This window comes from Notothenia rossii (genome assembly GCF_949606895.1).
Source record: "Notothenia rossii genome assembly, chromosome: 7".
NCBI classification, from domain to species: Eukaryota; Metazoa; Chordata; class Actinopteri; order Perciformes; family Nototheniidae; genus Notothenia; species Notothenia rossii.
In genome coordinates, this window is record NC_136905.1 from 73158115 (window position 1) to 73183003 (window position 24889).

The window sequence follows — 24889 nt, forward strand, 5'->3', positions numbered from 1 at the left end:
TACACAACGATGAAACGCAAACGGTTACGTCATGACGCAAACGATGACTCAATGACGCATCACCAGTCGGACTCTGGGCAGTGTGAAAAGAGCCGGAGCTAAACCGAAGAACCGGTATTGAACCTGAAATGCTCTAGCACGGAGCTTGAACCGGAGTTGCGTTGGTGTGGATGACGTACTATCTAGAGTAGGGGTTCCCAAAGTGGGGGTTTAATTATTATTAATAACAACGTTTGCATAGACATTTTTTTCTTTGACAATCAACTAGCGCAGGGTTTCTCAAACTTTTTCCTTTTTCTTTCTGAAATTATTTCACTAGCACGCCCCCCCGCCCCCCCCCCCCCCCCCCCCCCGGTCGACAGTCTCTGGCACTGTTATTTTGGGGGTCGCGGGTTGAAAAGTTTGGGAACCCCTGATCTAGAGCACCAGTGTTGATGTTGGTGTCAACGCCATATGACGCTGGTTGGTGTGTTTTCGGGCAGAAAGCTTTTACTTTGAAAATCCACAGAATACCGGAAGTTGTATTTGTAAACGGTTTATGACAGTTGAGCTAGAGGTATTTTTTGCTGTGCTGTGTTTTAGTGTTTACAACATGAGAACAAAAGGGACCGTAAACTAAAAGCCTTCTGAATCAGGTGAGTATGGGTATTAGTATATTGGTGGAAAAGAAAAGAAAAAAATGTGTGTATTGTCGTGGTCGACAACCGTTGTTGTTGCCACTGTAACGTCAGCTCAGGGTAACAATGTTATGTAGCTTTCAATTTTGTACAAATATCAAAGCCTATAATGTACTTTTACATTACATTTCATTTAGCTGACGCTTTTATCCAAAGCGACTTACAATAAGTGCATTCGACCAAGAAGATACAAACTTGAAGAAAACAGAATCATACTGTATAAGTACATTCGGTTTTATAGAGCCAAACCACCATACTTATGTTTATGTTAAAGCAATGACAACAACATAAAGGGATAGAAAGCTTGCTTGCTTTTTAGCTCTGCTTGCAGTTATGGGTCACTTCCCTTACTGCTTTCAACAGCAGCTGATATTGTTGGCGACCTTTAAATACATTTCTTTAACAAATATATAATTTTAACCTCAAACCTTTTCTATTGATAGGACCCAGCTATGGCCTCTGCATCGAGCCCCAGCTCGGAGCTGGTGGCCCGGGAGAAGAGCGGACACACGGCTGTGGTCGAGGGGAACCTGCTGTATGTGTGGGGAGGGTACATGGTGAGCAAAACAAACAATAAACAACATTTCTAAACCAGCTGTTTAACAAAGGAAAGAGGGTGTCTACATTAACCAGAATTTACTCTACTCTCAAGTTACTAACTGGTTACTACATGTCAGGTGGAAGTATTTAACTTTTTTATTATTAAATTAATCTGTTTGTTTGTTTTACTTTACTGATTAGAATTTTTCTACAAACCATATTCTCTGCTTTTTAAATATGAACCATAGCTTAAACATTTCAATGCTGCTTAGGCAACATTGTGCATTATTAATAATAGATCAATAATAATCAAGTGTCGGAATATCAAATTATCCATTTTGCATAACAAATACTTTATTCTGCAGATAATACTCTATTATAACATTTTCAGCTCTTTTACTTTTTGGAAATGTCTGCAATATGGTAGTACTACTTTTACACACGCAAAGGATCTTATTACCTTTATCACTGTTTATGCAGAAGCCATTCTTTAACAACTGAAACATTTGAAAACTTGAAAAAATATAGCAAACCAAGCAAACCCTCAATAAGCATGCTAATATGGCTTTAAGCACATTCTCAGAATTTGACTTATTTTATTGCATGAGATTTTTTGTTTGTATATCTCCATAATAATGATTTGCTTCCGTATCATGACAGACAGAAAGACACATTCAGGCTATAGGTGTTATGTCATTATAATAGCCTTGTTTTATTCTCTACAGTCCATTGCTGATGATGAAGTTTTCCTGCCTAGTGATGAAATCTGGGTGTACGACTTAGAACGGGGTGTATGGTAAGAAGATTAAATAAGTACTAAATGTGCCGGATTTTTGTCATAACAAAGAATAGTAATGCACACAATCTTCACATAATATCCACACACTCTGTCCTAATGTCTAACATTCCTTCTGGCAACTTTCATTGTGTTTTGACTTGTTCCTGTCTTGTCACATTTTTCTTGTGTTTGGATTGTAAAGCACTTGCCTGGAGCTTTCTGCTTTGTAGTTATTGTTGTAAAAATGTGTCATAACATAAGAGTATGTGAGTAATTCATTCTCATTTTAACATTTTAAACCTTTTCTTGAAGGGAAGTGTTTCACATGTCAGGGGAAGTCCCTCCCTCTATGTCTGGAACCTGTGGCTGCTTACTAAATGGACACTTGTACATATTTGGAGGCTGTGATAACAATGGACAGACCAATCAGGTAAGGCAGATTCTCAACACACAGTACTTTATCGAATTATGGTTGAATTGATGTGAATAATATGTTTTTATTCATATTTTTGTTAATAATTACTTTCATTCTGTAAAATCCCTCCTAAAGGTCACATCTTAGAATGAGCAAATGTTGACATGAAGAAGTGATCAGTGTTTGACTTTAAACAGATATATTGTGTCGACCTGACAGACGGCAAATACACGTGGAAGAAAATCAATTGTGACATTGGTTCTGCCCCGTCACATCGAGACAAACTGTCCTGCTGGGTTTACAAGGGAAAGTAAACACCATTAAAATCTCAATATTACATGACTACTATTTATTTTATTCACCATATTACACACGATAATAATTGTGATAATCTTTCTTTACTGTTTTCCAGGATCATCTACTTTGGAGGATATGGTCACAAACTATTGTCTAATGTTGATAGAACAAACAGAAGCTTTATTATAGATAAAGCATCATGGGTAATCAATATTATTGACTTTTGACACCGTCACTGGGTTCCATAAACACTTGCTTACCCAACAGTGTCGATAAGGCATTACAGAAATATTTCTGAAAACATCAGTGCTCCATTTTTCTGTGTTGTTTTGTTACTTTTCCTGAAATTTAGTTTTAAAGTGCTCCAGGACAGAAATGTGAAATGTCAGCATCTGAGGACGAAACTGTGATATCACTGGTACTGACCAACAATACCCTTAAATGCCTTCATATCAATAATTTTCAATTTATGTTACACTTTCAGGTTGAAGAAGTCTTCTGGGGATGGAACAATGAGGTTCATATGTTTGACCCCATGCAAGCCAGTTGGAGTCAACCCCAAACCCATGTGAGCATATTTGAGTGCGATTTATAATTGTATGCCTTGAATGCATGCATGGATTTTGCTTTGTTAAATAAGACCTCAAACGTAAGGGAAACTATGCTGTATTGGAAATATGTTAAGACAATTTCAAAATCCACAGATGACTTTTGTGACTGTTTTTGTGTGCAGGGCCGTACTCCAGACCCCAGGGCCGCCCACGCCAGTGCCACGATCGGAAAAAGAGGATACATCTGTGGAGGCAGAGTCATGGTGGGAGTTACATCATTTTCAGTTCCTCTCATATATGAACAAGTAGACAACAAGAAATCACCAGTAGCAGCAAGGACATCGGAGAAACATAAATCCAAGTCTGTTGTTAGTAACTTACGCTTGACTTTTTTTATATTCAGGAAACCAGAACAAATGACATTCACTGCCTCGACCTTGAATCATGGACGTGGTCAGAAATGTGTGTATCTGTTTGTGATCAATAGCAAACTGCAAGTGTGCCCAAATTACTTTTTTTTCAACTTTGTAATGGATTTTTTAAAATTAACTTTAGCCAGGTTTGTCTTTTGACACCAGTGCGCTAAATATATTTTCCAGAACGCCAGGCTCCTCCATTCCAGTGGGCAGATCGTGGCATTCGCTCACAGCAGTTTCAGACAGCAGCGTGTTCCTGTTTGGAGGTCTCAGTGCAGACTGCAAACCAATGAGTAAGAAAGTGTACCCACCCGTTCACTTTGATTTCCTTATTCCTTTGGTCATTTTATATTATTCATTGGTTGGAATTCAATAACATGTATTTTCTAAATCAGGTGATGGATGGTTGCTTGATGTTGAAACAAAGATATGGAGAGAAATCGAGCATCCCTTCAAGAATAAGCCACGGTAGTAATTTATGAATATGTGACAATTGTGGAAAAATAACTGTGTGTTTTACATGTATTACTTTGTAGGAGAGTTTTCAGAAATTCTGAGATGATTTTTAAAAGCATAATTTCTCCTATGGAAGGTTATGGCACACAGCATGTCCAAGCAAAGACTCTGATGTGGTCGTATTTGGTGGAAGTTGTGACTACATCCTCCTAATTGACAATGTAAGTACCAAAGAGACATTTTCCAACTAAGAGATGTGAAATTATACCTATTTTTGGCAGATCTGAAATCTTTACAAACTAAATTCTATAAAAGCCTCAGAAAATCCCTTTAAAACATGCAAACATCTGAAAGTATATGGATGCAAGTTTGCACATCTCTATAATAGAGATGTGTACAGGTATTGTTTACTGACCTTAAGAAACTTGCATATTGATTTTTCAGAGTCACTGCAATGACGCCCTTGTCTTCCAAACACAGCCATATCCTCTATTCAGGTAAGAAACAGGATATGATTTGTAAAACCCAAAGAGATCATTTCATAAAAACATTGCGGAAAATAATCTACCAATTTAACCAGAAAAAAATGAAAAAGACAGACATGCAGACATTTTGTTAAACAAAGTTGGAATTTAAAAAGAAAAACATTAATTTCTGACGGTTAACAGGTCTGTTTTAAAATGTATTGTGTAAGGATCCATTTCTAAAGAAGTATCAACTCCTTTCAAGGGTTACATTTACTTTAAATTAGGTAATGTGTTTTGGAAATATAAATGAAAAAATGACATACTTTTTCTTCTCGCAGGATTTGTGAGGATTACATTGCAAAGAATGTGAGGAACAATGAGACACTCAGAAACCAGCTTTCTTTCCTACCTCCAAAACTACTGACGGCCGTACAGAGGAGAATGTCTTACTACAGGCCTTCAAAGAGGCTGAAGCATTAGTTTAAAGAATGTCTTAATTGCCAAGAACAATGCATTGTCACACCAGTACTGTACTCTCTTCAGTATGTATATCTCAGTCGCACTGTGGGGTAGCTTTTTAAGTTTTTTAAAAAGTGTGCCAAATATTTTATGGTGTTTTATTTTATGGTTTTAGAGATGTACATTTTATTTTGTACAGTTTGCCTGCTGAAACACCCTTAAAAAAATGTTCCTGTGATGACTGTGATAATTAAAGGGCGCATCAAACTATATGTTTGGGGTGGATTATTAGGAAACACAGGTATTTTAAGTACAAGTCAACTCAGCCAACTTAAACACACACACTGATTCTTACAGAAACTTCTCACATGACCAGAAATACAGCAACAATCCATTTTTATTTGCAATATAAAAAACAACATTAAAAAAACCTTTCTCTACATGCCAGGTTGAATTTCCCCTTTTGCCAATCATTGACATACAGTATGCCATTTGTTTACACATACATTATTAATGTTCAAGTATGTGTTCATGCTACTATTTTCCACCACTAAGTGGCAGCATCCCATTATAGTTGAATGTGGCTGAAACAAAGCTACGTCTTAAGTGAGCCTGACTAAAAGTCTCTGTTGCCACACATTCCTTCTTCACAAGGGTGGAAAAGTGCAGGAACTGTGGCCAGGAAGGAAACCTTAAACAAACATCCCAGCTCATACCTTTGCAGGGTCGCCACAAAAACTCTACCCTATACCCTGCCCTGCACATCTGCTGCTGGAAAATGTGATGCTTGCATATAGCATGGCCACAAGAATGTGGTTTTAATGCTACTACCTCAGTTTTAGCAACCAGAGAAACATGTGTGCTCTTTCCTTTACCTATTAACAGCAAAGTTAAAGTAAAGTAGGTATAGGTAACAAATGAGAAGGTGTATGCTCTGTGGGAGGCCTGCAGCGTTGAGGGGGTGACAGTGACACCGCTGCAGATAACAGACCAGGAAGGCTTCTCTCAGCTCTCTGGACTGCAAGGAGAACCTCCTGGCACCTGTTCAAGTTGTTGTTATAGCTCTGCGATTACACTGACACATGTTGTTAAATAAGACTTGGGTGAAATGCAAAGGCCTGGAGTGCAGCAGTTTAAGTTCAACACAAACAATGTAGGATTTACCTGTGAAATCCTGCTTAAATACAGTGGATGTAGCCTTCCTTGGTAACAGGAAATTGTCAAAAGAAACCTGCATCCATTTCTATTTTAGAAATGGCTAACGCAAACTTTTCTGTGCCACAAGGACAGCTGAAAAAGAAAACAGCTTTGCTGCAGCACTCTCAGCTGGGGGTCAATTAAACTCTTTCTCAATAGTGTTCATCAGCTCCTCTTCTGATCTATCGTACATGATGGCTGGCATGGTGAGAGAGGAGCTGCCAAACGTCCTGGGAGTGTGGAGAAACGAGTCATCAACATAGTGATATAACACAGAACATAAAGTGATACTTTCTATTTTTGAGTGATTTCACAACAGATATATATTTTTTCAATAGATCAATCCACAACAACAGCAAGTGATGAATTTCCAAATAATATAATTCCCTATAGGGGCCCTGCATGAAATATAGTTTCCTCCTTGTGTTTAACACATGTTGGATTGGGGATGCTATTCTTAGTTCTGATTATCACACTCACTTCCAACAAAGCAGCAACAACAGACGTGTGTTTGTTTCTGTCCTGCTTGCAGACGTCTCACTAATCTGACCGTCCCTGAGAATAATGGGTTGGTATTTCGATCCCTTTAAGGTAAATTTGATCTGACCCTGCTCAGTTTTTACTACTCAACTGAGCTCGGAATTTCATTATTTATAAGAGCTGTCTACTTACGATTGTTTTTCTGATGTGGGAACGGCTTCCAACAAAGCCCCTCTTGTCAAAAGACCCTGGGAGGAATGAGACACACCAGAGATAAAGAAGGAAAGAAAGGATGGCATGTGTTTTCATTTAGCAGTAAAAGGTTCTGCAGACCTGTTGTTAATCAGAAAACAACCTTGCTGTTATAAATAAACTGACAGATAAATCAAGTGTTTTTCAATAATAATGAACACATTCTAGTATAATAAAAATCCTTACACTGTGCTGACCGGGGCACGCAGGTTGTGTGGAAGCATCACTGCTCCTCTTGTTTACATCTCCGGATCCACCGTGTGAGCCACGTGGCTCCTCGGAGCTGAAGTCCTCTTCATCCTCTTGGCTGAAGGGACACAGTCCGTATGTTTTAGATCTGATGACTATCTTCTTGGGAGGAGTTTTCTTCACGGAAGTTTTCTCTCGCTCCTCGTAATCCGCAATAACAGTGTCCATCTCCCCGTCAATGTCATCTTCCTCCCGAGAAAAGTCAGAGTCGTGCCCCTCGCTGTGGCACTCCGGCTGCGCACGGTTGCGCGCGTTGCGCAAAATTGATTGGATTTTAAGAGGCTTAAAAGGCCGGCTTTCCTGTTTTGGTGAAGTTTCACCACAGGTTGATTTTGTACCCTTCACCTCGCCGACACACGCAGGTGCAACTTTCTTCCCACGGCTTGTACCGCTGCCCATGTCTGTCCGTCTGGCTGCTTTCAAAATCTAAATGCAAAGTCCCATTTCCAAATTCCTCTGCAGGCACACCAAGAGCCTCCTGAGTTGAACATTAACCAACGATGATCCTTGGCAGTGTTTAAGGTCAGTGTTAAATTTGGATTACGGCTGTAAAACAGTTCTCTGGCTAAACTTCTACATCTAGATTTAAAGGCCCATTTTCTTGGAAAAATGTCCCGCTAACATTCTAAAGACGCTCCGCAGAATGTTCTCCATGTGGCTGTGCACAGAGCTCTCTGTACACTTTCGGGTAACTCCACATCAGGATGAGGAGTAGTGTATCAGTTACATAACACCAGTTTGGCTCAGGACCGCAGGGAGAAAACTCCGCCTTCTTCGAGGGAACACACACCCTTTATGTTTCGAGTATTTGTACTGGCCACAAATAACTTCCACTTTCCTTTAGACCCTCCGCATATATTTTCCTGTCATAGAATTTAAACAATTTTTTCCATTAAAACAATTAAAATAAGAAAGCCATTGAAATGTTCAGCCACTCCCTGGATTTTAGAAAGAGATTACATAAGAACCTTGACAGTATGCCCATGAAGGCTAACAGGGTCCAATTAGTTTGATATATCTGCATTACATCAGCAACAATGACCAGCCTTTTGCCTGTCTATGTTCAGCTAATAGATTTTATTGAGGCATTGAAGTGAGGTCAGGAGTGAGTGGGTTCCCGTCCTCCCGCAGGGTCTAGGAGGCCCCCAGCTTGCCAGCCCCTCCAGTGACTGATTAAGACTCAAGCACAGAGCCACAAGAGAAGAGGCATTCCTTTCCGACAGCTTGGGCTTCCCAGAGATTCCCCAATAAGCTTTTGTTTGATCCACTTGCACATACAAAAGACACAGCAGGAGCTTCTCCCTGCCAGAGCTGTCCTACAAGAACCAAGAGTTCACTCGAGTAAAGGAGTTGTTTGCTATCTTTCATTAAGTGCCTCATTCTCTCTCTTTCCGTGCTTTTGTGAGCACTGTGTGTGCCAGACAGCTGTGCAACCTGTTCTCTCTGGAGGATGACCAAGTCAAAGACACCTGCCGTTTAAGCAACTGGCAATTTCTAAACTGTGAATGTGAGAGGGGGGAAAAATGGGAATGCAAGTCCCAAATGCCTCATAGAAGAAATTCCTGCTTTGTTTTTTGATGTGCCAGAACACGTGTAAGAGGATGGGGATACATCTAAATCATTGTTTCTTTACTTGCTTCACTTCCCTTGCTTAAGCTGCAAACAAGTAAAAGACGAATACTCAGAGGTTACTTATAGTCTTCATGAAAAGCCCAATGTGGTATCGTGTTTTTAACCATTTCAATATGAATTCATCCAACCAATTTAAACATTTCAGTGATGCTGTCCAAAGATAATATTTTCTTTATTTGAATGTTTTCTCAGAAACTAATTTTAAGGGCCCGGGGGAAAGCACTTGAATGCAGAACATCCTCTTATTTGTGCACTTATAGAATACATTTGTACACGTCTTGCCTCTCCAAAAGTCCAATAACATGTACTTAAGTGCACCCAAAAGTAAAAGTATACAAACACACTTACTTTCCCCCTCTTATATCATCCTGTTTTTGTTTTTATTTTGAACCCTCTTTTTGTTTTTCTCTGCCTTCACCAGTGTGTCATCAGAAAGATCAGGCGCACACATCTGGAGGAGAACTCAACAGCTTCCAGACGAGGGGGAGGATCTGCTGCGAGACGGAGGTCACAGCCCAGCTCGCTGCATAACTGTGGCTTCTCTGACTTCTCCCACATTCAAGAATATTTCTCCGTCGATGAACCGAGACTTAACATAGTGGAGTTCAGTCTTTTTAAAAGTCTTGTTCTCCTCCCGATTGTTCTTGATTCTGCCTGGTTTGATGTATCACCTCCTTTAAAACAGTTTGAAATCAATTAAGATGGGTTCGTGACTGTGAATAAAGATTATGCAAACTGCTTTTGGAACTGTTTCAGATACAAATGCTCTTTGTTTCCTTCCAACAGCAGGAAAGCATGTGTGGAAATTTTTTATTATTGTGACTCAACTGCTCCATTTGAAGGGCATACATGTTGTCATGTTTGAGTCAAAGACACATTTCTGCCATATGTCTGGCAAAAACGAAACCTCTGGAGAGTATTTAACAAGCCAGCCGCCTGCTGATAGGCATTCCAGTAAAACTGTCTGGGCCTCTTCCTCGCCAGGTACACAAACATGGACATGACAGGGTCAAGAAGAACTACACACCAACATAAACACAATGCATCCTGTAGTACTACTTTTCAGAGGAACTCCTGTTTACTGGCACATCATTATGATCCACTCAGACCCAAACCCTGAGCGGTGAGGATCTGTAACTCATCAATAACTTCAACCAAAATGTCTTTTCTCTTTACTAAGGAAAAGTACAAGCGCTATGCCAGGGAAAAAAGCACTCATAGAATAAAGTCCAAATGTTGGGATAAACATTTCAAGATTGAAGTTGAACCCTGCAAATAAACCCAACTACTAATGTTAGTGCATTTGCTAAAAGTCTAGCTTTATTCGTCAACATTCTTCTCTTAATTCTTGCATTGCTAAATACATTTTTTTTGCATTTGATTGTTTTTTTCCTAAAGTATAGCTCTAATACTCTTCTGTAATTGAAGACACTTGCCAAGTCCCTTCCATCCATCGAGTCACTGCGCAGACGTAATCAAGTGAACCGATGAGAAAAGCTGAGACAGAGGGACACCGTAACTCTGACATGGTGACATAATGTTGTCAGGGTAACAGTAAACGAAGCCAGGAGGAGTTCAACTGTAGTAAAAGAGCGGGGGCAGCCCTGTTTAACTTTGAGCTATCCCTCTTAATCTGCTGGATTACTAAATGTAAATTAAGGTTTTTGCTTTGGTGCTGACGTTGAATGTACGTCAACGAGATGACCTCATGACCTCTGAAGGAGGTTTGCGGGAAACTTTTTCAGCGCTGACTCCAACCTTTTACTCCCAACCCCTATTCATAATGACATACCCAATAATTCTCATTGGCAGATTACTTTAAAAGATCAGGCATCAACCTTTGTTCTGATCTCATGATTTTGTTCATGTTGCCAAAGCATTTGCCCGAGTAGCACATGGAAAATGAATGAGTGGTTAGCTTAAGACCAGCAGATGGAGCCAGCATTCAAGAAAAGCAAACCACACAATATCTCATCTTTGTATCAACTGTCAGCAAGGCGACTAAAGGGTCCTTGAACAAGCCACTAGTATCTTGCACTCTCTTTCTAGGTTTAATATCTGGAGAGGTTCGGCTAAATTCACTCGGGATATTAATTAAGAAAAGTGAGCAAAACTGTAAAGGAACAGCTCCTTGTCCAAAGGCTTGTTTGAGCCGAAATATGATGTATTTTTGTTAAGTGGTGATTTCCAAAGGAAAATTACAGATGCTTCTGAGATCACTAATGACCTGATAGGAAGCACACTGTAATCACTAAAAGCCACTGAGGGCAGAAAATAGAGACAAAATAAAGATGAAGCACTCATTCAATTTTGAATAAATGGCAGTCGAAGTGGCCCAATGTAACATTTACAGTAAAAATGTAATGAAACACAAGAAGAAAAATAAATAATCTTACAGTCATTAAAATCAGTAAGTCCTGTTTTCACATGATAAAATACTCAATATGTATAATTAAAAAGGAACAGGCACAAATACAATGCTGTGTTTGAAGACAATAGCTCAACGATGTAAATACATTTCTGGTTGAATTTCCACGTTCTTTTCCATGATCTTTTGCATGTTGTAGCACTGTATGCTGCGGGCTTTCTCAGCCCAGTAGCCTGTGGTCTCCACTGCAGTGACACATTTTTCTGTCAAGAGGCCATGTAATCAACAGAAAACAATTACTGCCTCTCTTGTGTGCTCAAAGCACCCAATACCAGCATCTGCTCACTTCCTAATTAACTACTAGGTAAGGGGCTTCATTTGGAGAGGAACCCACAGCATCAACCCACAGCATTATACTGGTCTTGTCAGCATCCTAATGTATCAGATTGGAAGTGTCAAGTCTGTTCAGTTCACCATTTGATCAACTTGACCTATATGTCTTATATTTATTTATAATTGTTGTTACTCTTTCCTCTTCTGATTTAAACTTATGACTTGAAGGTATATCCTGGATATCGGTTTGACTCATTAGGCTCATTTCACTTGTTTGCTCACAGGCTAGTGCAAAACTGGTTTGTCTCCACCATGTTTTAAATGCCTATCCTTTTTTTTAGGGATGTTTTCATTTCTATGTATCTATTCAAGATACCTCCTCTGGCAGACAGTGTGTCACGTCGTTTAGAGCTCGTCGCTGTGAAGCGTTGGCTTAGTCAAGTCCTGGCTCCAATGTTGATGTGGAAAGAATACACCACGGTACATCCGTTTCTGCTTCTCAGAAATCCCTCGTGTTCACATTGGCTGCATTGGGTGCTTTTGTGCATTTATAACAGTGTGTTGGAACTAAGCACTGGGAAAATCATCCCTTATACATGGCTGGATATGAAGAGTTTAAAGTCTTAAAAGTCTTGCCAAGAATAGAAACATGCAGGTTTGTAAATCTTGCTTTCGTTTTGTATTACTACATGTAGCACACTAGCACTAAGGATGGCACCGTTGATCAGTCGGCCAACTACTTGGGTGGAGGCGGAAATATTTCACACCTGCTGGATTGGATGGATCGTTTTTACGTTTGTGAGAATATCCATGATTCCTAGAAAAAATAATCCTACTGACTTTTTCCTGTAATTCCACTTACCATGTTGACATTTGGGTTTTAAGGGAAATATATCCCAAACTACAGGGTGCATTGCCATGAAATGTAATGCTAAAGTGTATGCTTCCCTATAAGATTAATTTTGATAAATGTACTTGTGATCAATTCACTTTTCCTGTATCATCATCAGCAGGTCAACATTTGCATTTCTAATACTTGGGTTTATGACCAAATACCTGCACAAATAATGACATTTCCATTAGGCTCAGCCGTGTGGTGTTGTGCATACTAAAATGCCGAACTAAGATCATAACAATTAGTCTTGTGTTTGCTCTGCAATAATGTTGATCAGGCTGATGTGTGTATCTGCCGGTGCTCAAAGAAATTCAGCTTTCAGTTTCACTCATACTGGCATTACAGTCTAGGAATAACACAATGTCTTGAACACATCCATTTCATTTTTTCTTCATGTATACAGTAGCACGGTAAATTGCAAACCAAGCTTTTATTCTTACAAAACAAATCCACAAACCATTATAGCCAAGAAAGAAGTTATGCTGCTAAGATACTGTTTGCACTGTGTGAAAAACAGCTGCTGAACAGCACCTTGAACTGTTTTTGAGAGTGGTTTCCTGTCCTTTTTCCTTTACTTTCTTTCTGAACAACTGAGAGAATATGAAACTTGATCTGATTCCTTCCCTTGGTATTTCTGTTCCAAGATCATTTTGAAAGCAGAGGTAAAGTACAGAGGAACCAAAAGAGGAAACAACCGAGGTTTGATGCTGTCCATGGTTCTGACAGGCCACAGATGGCACTGAATACACAGCTGCACTAAAAATCTTACTATTTATTGATGAATACCTTGGGGTCAGGGATTGCGTGCTGACCTTCTCAAATCCCCACGTCCTTAAAACATGTATGTGGATTATAATAAGCCTATATAATTGACACATTTGTAAACCTTCTGCTAGAGTGCTGTTATGAACCGAGACACAGGACACAGGACCCAAAAGCAGGACTCGAAGACAGTTGTCCAAAAGTGGAATGTTGTTTAATAACAAAAACTAAATCGTACTTTCAAAAAATAGAAAGTAGTTAAATAACAAAAAAACTAAGTTGTACATCAAAACAAAACTCACTTGGCAAAAGGTCTGAATCTCAAAGTAAAGTGTCAGGAGTCAAAAGGCCCAGGTTCTCACGACATGAAACATAACAAACTGACAAGGGAACAAAGAAACACAAGGGCTATTTATAGGTGAGGGAGGATGGGCACAGGTGAAAAATCAGGGCAGGGCCAAGCAATCTCAAGGGCGGGAAACACACAAAGGCAGGAAATGTGGGATCTGGAATGAGAGGGAAGGATTACTTTCAAAATAAAAACAGGAAGTGACAAGATCAAAACACAAGACTAGAGTAAACATCATAACTAAACTGTCGAGTCACAACAAGCGCTTTACAACAAAATCTTTCTTTTTCAAGTGATTTAAAAAAAAGAAAACTTTCACAGTTGGCTCACAGTTTTTCTCGATTGCTAACACACTTTTTTTTTTTATTTGCTCAGTTTCTCAGAACACTAAACACAATTCACAAAACCACACACCCAAAGTGCAAAACCCCTAATTTCTCCTGCTAAATGAATAAATGCCCTCAAAACTACATAAACACTTACCAAATGCAAACTTTTGCACCAAATATAAAAAACTTCATTCATAACACTAGATGGTTTGACCACCCAACTACACACTGCTGAGCACAATCTAAAGCACTTTCATCTGTTATGGGCTTCTGCAGAGAAAGATTGCTTGAGTATACAGAAATACAATAAATGAAGAAATACAAATGAGTTGTTGAAAAAAAATCATATTTTATTCAAATATAACATTGTCCAACATGGATCCCAGCACATAGTTACTATGCTTCGGATCTCTCTAAGTGTGATGCATTGTTTGCCAAAACCAAGTTTGTAACTGCTGCTTCCTGTGCCTCATTGAAAATCCTTAGCTTTCCACCTGCACCTCTTTCTTTCTCAGTCCTTCAGATAAACAACAAAGATATAGTGGATGTTCAGTGTGCGCGTTGCATAAAAGTAAGTCTACCACAGTACATTATGCAGGATTTTTGTACAGTTATAGTATGCAACATGCCAACAATTCAGTTACAGTAATGAAGTAAATAAGTTTCACACAACATATAAGCACTGATATATCATGAATTATGCAGAGCTACAAACTGGTAACTAACCTGTTTTCAAGTCCAAGTGTCCGGATTACAGAGGCGACAGTAAATCGGCTTAGATTAGGCTGAACCCTCTGTCCAGCCTCTCTCATCGACAAACCATGGTTGATAACATTTTCATTTCATTAGAGAATATTCTTCTTTGTCCTCTACCTCTACCTCTCATTCTTCCTCCTCTCCCTCTCACCCACCTCTTCCTCCTCCTCTCACTCTCAGCCCAGCTCTTGCTCTTGCTCTTGCTCTTGCTCTTGCTCTTGCTCTTGCTCTTGCTCTTGCTCTTGCTCTTGTTCTTGCTCTTGCTCTTGCTCTTGCTCTTGCTCTTGCTCTTGCTCTTGCTCTTGCTCTTGCTCTTGCTCTTGCTCTTGCTTCCATGTTGGCTTCCATTGTTGCTCTAAGAAAGTACTCACCTATGGTCTTTTTATAGTGCTAACATCCTGATTGATGAGCCAACAATATTGCTATCAGGTGTTTGGTAAGGTGGAACGTGTTTCTTGATCATTGATCCACGTGTGAGGCATTTTGAATATCAGTGTTTTAAACCTGCTAACACGTGACCTCATGTCAGATTCCTGTGTCTTACGTTGAGAAACGTGTGCAGTGGTTTTCAAAAAGTGCCATGTTGATTTGCAAATTGTGTGAAAAGATGAAAACGTGTTTAGAGTTTTGGAGATTTGAGCCGATGTTTTGCTCTTTGAGTGTCAGTTAAAATAATTGTGCTTTATGTAGAATTTTAGCGTGTTAGCAATCGAGAAAAACTGTAAAAATAAAGAAATCATCCACATTTGAGTTGTCAGACAACAGAGCATGTGGTGAGTTGAAGAAAGCATACTTTTTGCTCTATAAAAACAAGTATGGGTTGAATGCATGACATACAGAAACACAGCTCAGTGTTTACTGTGTATGCTAGTACCTGCCTGTCAGATATGGGAAAAGATATGGTGTGCATTTGAAAAAGTTCCATGCATGTGCACAACCCCCTCACCATGTTATATAATAGGAATGTTGATGGCTGGCATCATTATCGGCCCTGTCTTTGCCAGTCTAAAAATATTGTTCAGGGTTTCAACAGTATGTGGCGTTTATGTAACTGAAGCGAATAGGAGAGGGGTTTGGATCACAAGCTATGACAGTCCAGAGCCAATGTGACAGAGAGGAGGAAAGATCCAGATTTGAATAAAAAGAGAGCAGGGAGGTATGTGTGTGTGTGTGTGTGTGTGTGTGTGTGTGTGTGTGTGTGTGTGTGTGTGTGTGTGTGTGTGTGTGTGTGTGTGTGTGTGTGTGTGTGTGTGTGTTTGTGTGTGTGTGTGTGTGTGTGTAGAGGAGCGTTGTTAGAGTAGTGCCCAAGGTGTGGAGGAGGTGAAGGTAACCCATTTTACTATATATATATTCCTGCAAGGGCCACCTGCAAATACAGTTTCAGGAGTGTTCAGCACATTTTCTTCACACTGTGGTTAATCTTCTGCTAATTCAACATTGTGTTACATAAACAGCCTCCTGCATTTTAATTTGACAGCCCTTTGGTATTATCCCAATAAAGTATATCGCAAACAAACAGCACTTTCAACTGAAGTGAACATGGCATTAAATGAATTTCAAAGTGTAACATAAGTTTTACAAAACATAGGAAGAGTCCTAATTGACATAAGAGGATAATTGACATCCAATTCAAATCATATTTTGGCCTTAAAGACTTTGAAAACATGTTTTCGAGTGCTCGCATAGATTTGTGTTGTTTATGTTACCAGGACTCCGTTAATCACATCTGCAAACACCACACCCGCTCAGAATAAAGCAGATTTGTTTGAGAGTTAAACTCATAATCAACCATTTGCTAACCTGTACCCTGAACAAGGATTGCTAAATGACAGCATAGTAGCCATAGCTAGGCACAACATATCATTTACTAACTCCAGTAGAAGATATTTAAAAGAATTTTTATAACATTTTGCCTTACCCAAAAAAAGCAGTCTCAACACAGTTTTGTGACATCGTAAAAATCAGACATAAATGTTTCATATCAGATAGGATCATATCACTATGAATTCCTCTTCACAGTGAGGATATTCTCTGCAGTGTCTCATGCTCCCATATCAGACTCCAGGGAGGGAATTTACTCATGTGTGGTTAGTGCAACATTATTGGCTAAATGTTTGCCCCTAATTAAAATGCACTTAAAGCCAACAGAAAGCTCTCTTCGTCATTTACAGCAACCGCAAGCCCTGATGATTTTTCCTGCTACATTTCCAACATTGTTGGCAAACAGGCACAAAAGTATACATTTTCATACAAATATCTGGCAGGTCACTATCTTTGTGTATATATATTATAAATGGACAAAATTGTATCTGACAATGGGCTTTTTAGTTAATAATTGACCTCTTGTTTGAGGTCTTTGTCATATCTTTGTTAGTGCTGTTTATATTTCTGCATGACAACACTTTTGTATTATTGTATTCTATTCGTATTTTGCATATCAAATATCTCAGTACTAATCTGTGCAAATAATGTTGGATTTATGGTACTGTAATGCCTATTTATATTTTAGTTTTTGAAAAACAACAACTTTCAAAACATTATAAAACAATAATGTGGCTGCTCGTCTTGCTGTAGCTCTGGAGACCTATCGACCAGTCTTTAGTGCCATATATCAAAATACCTTTTATGGTGCTAAAATAAGAGGCTTATAAAATAGGGGTGACCTAGGGGTCACGGACCCCTGTCAAAGACCCATGATCTGAGCATATACATATTGGAATGGACAGTTGAAGATTAGGAATTGTTTGTAAAAATGTAAAGATCCCATTAAAATACAATAACTCAAAATAGTACTGTGGTTGTGAGTGAAGACACCTTGCTTGTCTTGATAATAACTGTGCCTGATGTAGAGATGCAACACTAAACACCGAACCCTAACGGCGGCAGCGAGCTACTGAAGCAGAAGGATGTGCTCTGTGTGGAATAGAGTTACCTATTCTTGACAAATTACACCTAGTAAGCAAGTCTGAAACACGTTACCTCAGTGTTTATAAGATTTATGAGCATGTCGTCTGCGTCCACATCTAATTCTCTTGGATCGGGCAGACACGGCAGAAAGTCCATGATGGGAAAAAAAGGAGATTTCCTCCACAGTTTTTTGTGAAGACGTGTGCACTTCCCCGTCATTCAAAAGAAGGTTGTAAAAGTTAACAACCTCTGCACATAATAGGAAAGCAGTAAACATACTCTGACATGGGGCAGGTCATGCTGATCAAAGCCTTAAGATGGGGTTTATGTGAGTGTGAAGCAGGAGCGGGTTCGAGATTTCAGCGTTTTTCATTTTCTTATCTGAAAATCCATTGGAAAACTTCTAACTCCAGACTCATTTTACCAATTTATTGTGAAATATGTGTAACATAAAAATATGTTTTCATTGTTTTATAAGAAAATGTCTGAGAAATCGATGCGATATCATCACTTCTTTTCATATTTTTCCATGTAAAAAAGCGAATAAACCTTACTCAGGGTGTGACGTTTTGCCCATTTCAACAGATTTGGCCCCCCAGCTGTCTTTCACAGAGCTCCACGCTGCTGTTGTTCTGCTTGTGTTATCAGAGCTCAGTGGGAGCGGGCTGGGCTGAATAATTCAATGCTCCCAGCAGCACTCATCTCGCTCACTCTCTCTTTGCACCGACCTAGTTTACATCAGGAGTTTACAGGTCGGGCAGGGGGCTGGAGACACTGAGCCCTGTAGCTTTGGCTGTAAACCCTAGTCTGCAAGAACTCCTCTGAATACAAAATCACCTTTAAGTAACTAACAAAAGTGCTTATGTATTATTGCGTGTCACAGTGTAGCTCCCTAAATGAACATTACTGTTTTTTGCCCCCATCAGAATTGAACTGAAAATGACACATGTCACAGCAGCCCAGAAGCCAAACAGGACTTTAGTCTGAGCTCCATCCAGTGGACAGTGTTAGCTAAACCACCTGCTGAAAAGAAGAAAGGTTACGACTGTTAAAAAGACCACCAACATACGAAACTCAGTGAGAGCAGTGACATCCCTGATGGTGCTCAGAGCTCCCCTATGACCTGCAAAGATTGTTTGAGCCAAAATCAGCTTAGAACGCAGCATGAAACACAGGCTGTCAACTCTCATCTGGAAGTGGGAGTGTGTGCGCCACAAGGGCTTGTTAAGAGGTGAGAGTCGAGATCCTTCATACAAAAAAAATCATGTTTTGGAACACAACGTTTTGAGATTGTAAATGCAGGAAGTAGTAAGTGTAGTGAAAAGTAAATGGACTTTTCCATGTTTTCCCTTTTTATTTGTTCAACTAAACTACGGGTGCAGCAACAGATGCCAAACAGTGGAGTAAAGAGTTAATGACATTTCCCCTTGAGAGAGAGAGAGAGATGAAAAATCCTACTACATTAGAGCAGCGGTTTCATTGAAAATCGATACAGTTCTTCTCATTAATGGCGTCATACTACTGTGTGGAAGACGGTGCAGATTTTTGAACATGCAGGGAACACTGAAGGAGTGTCAGAGGAACATGCTGTAAATACACTAATAACACAATATGAAAAACACAACAGATTCTTTTATATTTAAAAGAGCTCTTATCGCATAAAAGTTTTAATAAACTGAGTTCAGCTTTCGGAGATATTCTTATATATCTCATTACTCTTACTTATCATGTTCGCAGCACATTTCCCACCTCCTTTGACCTCTGCCTGAACTCCCATTAGCTACGGCTATCACAGTCTGACATGGATATCACTGCTTCAGGTGGATATTCAAATCACACCTCAGCCGTAGAGTGGCCTCCCCTGCCAAGTTTCTGGTAATCCATTCTGAGCAAAAATGAAAGAATTATCATCCCATTTGCCAAAAAAAAACTATTTCCTTAAACACTTGCAAGATGTTATTTATGGAATACTGATTAGTAATGCGAAATTAGTAATCAGGTGTCTTACTTAAAACTTCTCTCTTCTCCCTTCCTTCTCGAATACTGATTGATTTTGTATTCACTTTCATATTAAAAACATGTTTGACAAGAGATATTACATTTAGTTTAATGCATATTTATTACTTTGAGGCCATCAGTAGATGATTGCTCACTAAGTCGTGTCCTTCTTTGAACTACTTACGATTTAATCTTACCACTTAACAATGCGTCACTGATTCCAAAAACCTAGGCTTCTAATTTTGAATTCTAAGGTGACTGATTGTCTGGTTCAAAAAACAGCTTTTGCTGGCAGATTTTAGCGAGCAATGATTCGGCTTGTTTTTAAATGATTCACACCGGCTCCTTTTAATATAATTACCCAGTAAAACATGCACTTGAAGGCTACATGCATAATATTACCCTAAAAGACTGAAGCTGAAGTTCCTCACCAGTTGATGGTCCATATAAAGAAACAGCACTTTTCTCCTTTTAAAAGCGTGGAGACCTTTTTTTGTGCTTACATGACCCTGCTTGGTTGCTAAGCATACCCATACCCATACCTCATACTCAGAGGCACAATTGAGGTTTAATGCCTTTGTTCCAATGTGCAACATAACAAGATAAAAGGCTTTTGGGATAAGTTTGAACTTAACCACACAAAATACCTCTTTGGCATTAGTCGTTACGCCGAGTTACTGAAGGCAGTTAGCCTTAAGAGCTTGACATGTCTAGTTATAATTGGTAATATATTGATAGCTATTCAATCTATTTCAAGGACAGTTTAATACAAAAGCCAATTGCTTTAATTTATCACTTAATGCAATGTCAAAACAATGTCAATATAGTTCTATTTTTGTGCTCAACTTTTAGGATTTATCTGTCTAATATCAGTCATTTCCATTTTTGTTGTTGCCATAATGGACAACAACATTCCTGTTACTAATAAACACAGCTGAAGGTCAAGCTACTCCTTGTGTCCAGCATCCCAAAACAAAAGACTACATATTACCTCTGTAAGTGCTTCCAACAATATGTCTCAGTAAATTAAATTTCCCCAGCACACAGACTGGCGCTGCTGCCCGATCCCCTCAGACGCTGACCTCAGTCAGGCAGGAGAACGAAGTGAACGAGCCCCGGCCACAAAGGGCCATCCCTGCTTAGCTCGATCTGCACTCCCAGGCCCGACATCAGAGGTGTTATTACCATATAAATTAGATAAGGTCTTTGGTAATTGCTGTCTGAAATTAAAGCCAAATAGTCATGCGCTGGAGACAGTTGTTCTGCTTGTGGAAGGAAATTGGGATGTCTTACAGGAGATTGACTTTGATTTCCTAATTTGATTTATTTTTTATAAATACTTTAAGATTATACGTGATGATGCCACCCATGTTAAATAGGCAGAAATATTTTGTACAATACTGTTTATTTACTTAAACTCCTGTGCAGAATACATATTCCAGAACATAAAAATACAATGTGATTTGAGTTTTGATACCATAAAACCTCTAATGTTGGCCTGGTTCAAAGACCTGTTAATCCCCTTAAAGGTCACCTATTATGCAAAATAAACTTGTTCATGTATTTTATACATAAACATGTGTCCCCTCTGTGTAAAGAGATTCTGAAAGTTTCAGGAAAAAAATATTCGCTCACTTTTTGTCCTGATCCATTTATATAAAAACCTGTCTGAAAATGAGCTGATCAGATTTTGGCCACTTTATGAGGTCATAATGATTTTTTGGCCTGCGTAACCATTAGCCAATCACCAACCAAGGTAACACCCCCACCTGATCACCTGAATCTCCTCTTAGAGCACCATTGTGTTCTTTTTAACCAAATATCTTGCAGAGAGGCGTGGGGAGTGGCACCTTATTCTCATCTAAAGTAACAGACAGAGAATCAGCACTTTTGAAACAGGGCTGAAACAGAGGGGTTTATGGGATGCTACAATGCATGATCTGTTTGGTATGTTTTGTATATACCTGAGACGTAATAATATATTGATGAAAAACAGTATAATAGGGGACCTTTAAAGCTATCTGATTACAAAGGGCACTTAAATACCAGTCACGTAACAAATTAGTTCCAATGTTAGCAGTGAGCAAATTAGATCTTGATAAGTGCTGCTAATTACATCTGCGGTGAGGTGTGTCACGTCTGCTGATTTTTACGAGTGTTGTGCCATATCATGTTATGTGCCTTGGTGCTGAGAGAGGGCCAATGGCATTTATTAGTTGTTGGAATAGCCCACCTGGGAGAAGAGCAGCCGTGACATTTCAACAGTGCAGCAGGGCAATTACCCCAGTAATAATGCAAGCTGGCCTTATGTTCAACTTATCTAGGCTTTGATCTCCACATAGATTTCTTTGGTTGGACATTTAGAGATGAAAAAAACGATATCTGTCCTCGTTCATTAGACCAGAATATAATGTGTTTTAAAGTCAGAGGTTTCAACCCAAATATTGATTCTAAAAGATTTTTAGGCAATAAAAGTGATGTAAAAAAAGAAAACTGGGATAAATCTATCATTATTAGGGATTTAGCGTTTATTTGAACTACCAATAAGAATGCATTAACTGTTCAGCTTACTCTAACTTGCATTTTGTTCACCATTGTACATATTTCTTTGGATAAATGATTTACAGGACAGGAAAAAAATAGCTCTCCAAGCTAACAAACGTGTTAAACGTGAGTTAGTTTGGCTAGGTCATTAACGGTTTAAACTGTTTATTCAATAGTTTGTACCATGTGCTCCTTTCCCATAACTGTCTTGCCAACCATTGCTCTTTTTTGGGACAGTCTTCAGCCTGACACAGAAGGTTAAACAGTGATTGCTGCAACACGGCTAATAAGCGATGATTGCTTCCTATTTTTTGGACTCTCCGGCCCTCTGTCACCTCAAAGGTCGGCCCTGTCAGGACAGTTTGTTTTTGGTCGATCATGTGAATTTGCAGGTCGAAGTTCTCCAAAGTTGAAATTGACACCAAAAACTTGCACTGGTGTACTTCACCCCCTGGAGCCATTTCTCCCATTGCAGCGATTCCACCGTAATGAATTGACATCACCACGAAAAAGAGTGACCATTCCCTATGGTTATTTACATGCTTGCTTACCAATTGAATCACATATTTAATTATGTTTTATGGTTTGAATTATGTGTTTTGTGTTTCATCTGGATTTCAGACAGATTTCCTTCTTATTTGACCAATTCAAGTTGAAGCTGAAAATTGAATTGGTGAAGTTTTTATAAAGTCTTATTAAAGTTTAAAAGACTTTTGGTCTCCATACATGATTTCACCTATTGACACGTTTATTTTTAAGGACAAGCTACACATAAATGATCACAATTTCAAACCTTTGGTCTCATACTATGAATTATTCTCCTTTTCTCCTCCTCTTCTTCTGCCTACATGTGGAAAGTTGTTAATCCACCTGAAAGACACTCACCATTTAACCTTACTTTATAGTTTGTGTCTCTGGACAAGTGAATACATTTAAAAACATGAGGGGAGAAGAAGTGCAGTCAGGCTGCATTTGATTATCTCTTGATAAGGCACAAGTTGCAAACTATTGATCCTCTAAACTGTGATAGCGTAAAGGGTCGAATAAACATTTACAAGTGATAATGAACGATTTTCTGCATTGGTTCTATTTCATTATAAAACATACTTTTTAAAAACTACGCTCTCTGTTGTTGCTGTCTTTCCCATCTGTTATAAAACACGCTACAGCAGTGCATTATTGAAATGAATCACGAATACAAATCTCCACTAATTACAAAACAGTGTTTCAATTGCTCTCCACATGAAAACGCCATTCTCCTCTTCCCAGAATGCCACAGCCTGAAGGTCATGGCAGCCTTTTAGTATCGCATGCTGTCTAGGACTTTTGTGGTTGACCTTTTTAGCTGCCTGTCGCTTCACAGGATAACACCAATCACCATGCAAGGGTTTTATTGCATGCAAGGTTACATCATTAAGTCCATGTCCGTGGTTTGCCCGTTGTATTAGGCATGCAGATTGTGTTAATTGTTGACACTGTCATCTTATATATCGTTGTTAACAGACACATAAACAATAACTGACTGAGAGAGAGGTGGTAGTACGTTATAAACATTTCTGTCAGCGATGAGTGTGGTTTAACTTGAGTGATTCATTCCCGACATGTTTCTCTCATACATTTTTTAAATCTCGCCTAGATATAATTACTAAGAAAACCATCAGGATCTCCTCTCTTATTTTGACTGAGACACTTACTTTCATCCTCACTACAAGAACAAGGGGGTTGTTGTTGTTGTTTACCAACTACCCGTCACCTTGGAAATCCTGCACTGTTTAGCAAATCATCCACTGTCTGAGAGACATGATCGCACTGAACATCAACCCCTTTCTATTTTTGAGAATATTTAAAGAGCAGCGTGTAGTGCTTGATTGCATCATTAGATTACCTCTCATAACTTTGCAATAGTATAAAAACACAATACTTTAACTTCAGGTACAGTATGTGCTGTCCAAAATCCCTTAAAAAATAAAATATGTCTTTCTAAAGATCTATTAAAAAGTGAATTTATTACACATATCACCATTGGTAAAACTATTGTTCTACCCTGTTATTCGGACACATGTCGCCAGTGAGGAGGAGTCACAAGCCAATAAGGCTGGAAACAACTATCAAACACCATCCTCTGTTAACAAGTCTTCTGAAATACAAACACAACAAGAGATCTCTTGGTATTTCATTTACTGAAATGTAATTCACAGTTCAGAGCAGTCACAGCTGACGTTTGAACATTGAGCATGTCAGGCGTGCTGATCATTCACGGCGCCCTTTGGGTATTATGAATATTCAGAGTTGTAGCCAAATGTCACCGAGCTAACCCGTAACAATAATAGAGCTTGAAGTCTCCAGACAAGTGGGCATGAAGCTGAGGCGAGCTAATGAACATAGCTGCCTCGTCTTGATTAGTTTGACAAATGTTTTGATAGAGACATTTTTCCGTGGCTTCAATCTAGATGGCATCATCTTCTTTTTTATGTGGTGCGACAACACCGAGTTCAACCAGAGGCAACATGTGAAGCAGGGAGTTCAACTTCTTTCTTTCTGAAACAGAGCTAAAGATCCAACATAGTGTACAGTGATTTTGTTTTTAATGGTAAAAAAAGAGTGGAAAGTACAAATCCTGCTCCCCTACACATAACAAGTTTAAAAAAGACAGAAAATAGAAGTCTCAGGATACTAGTACTGAAATAAAAAGCAAAATAAAGTCAGTGACTCAAGAGGTATAGCTATAGGATAAAGGCCAAAAACACTAAAGAACAAAAAACATCAGTTACTTTGGCATTGC

The 24889-nt window shown here is 39.0% G+C and overlaps 2 protein-coding genes across 3 annotated transcripts; one reads left to right on the forward strand and one right to left on the reverse strand.

Moving 5' to 3' along the window:
• The first annotated feature begins 477 nt into the window (after positions 1-477).
• On the forward strand, positions 478-5328 carry LOC307047098 (kelch domain-containing protein 1). The gene is made up of 14 exons (XM_079693843.1): positions 478-635; positions 1121-1234; positions 1943-2013; positions 2308-2425; positions 2608-2720; positions 2823-2910; positions 3192-3275; positions 3441-3521; positions 3662-3720; positions 3858-3967; positions 4070-4142; positions 4267-4351; positions 4575-4627; positions 4936-5328. The coding sequence occupies exons 2-14, from the start codon at positions 1130-1132 to the stop codon at positions 5075-5077; spliced, it is 1182 nt and encodes a 393-aa protein (XP_079549969.1). The 5' UTR covers positions 478-635; positions 1121-1129; the 3' UTR covers positions 5078-5328.
• Positions 5329-5435: 107 nt separating this feature from the next.
• On the reverse strand, positions 5436-7932 carry LOC307047099 (uncharacterized protein). Of its 2 annotated transcripts, XR_013810334.1 has the most exons (4): positions 7172-7932; positions 6926-6981; positions 6221-6483; positions 5436-6131 (listed from the first exon to the last, which is right to left on the reverse strand). XR_013810334.1 is itself a non-coding variant. In XM_079693844.1 (3 exons), exons 1-3 carry the CDS (start codon positions 7631-7633, stop codon positions 6390-6392), a joined length of 612 nt encoding a protein of 203 aa, XP_079549970.1. In that variant the 5' UTR covers positions 7634-7932; the 3' UTR covers positions 5436-6389. The 2 variants fall into 2 exon arrangements, 1 of the variants encoding a protein (XP_079549970.1); XM_079693844.1 differs by having other exon boundaries at positions 5436-6483.
• Positions 7933-24889: the final 16957 nt, after the last annotated feature.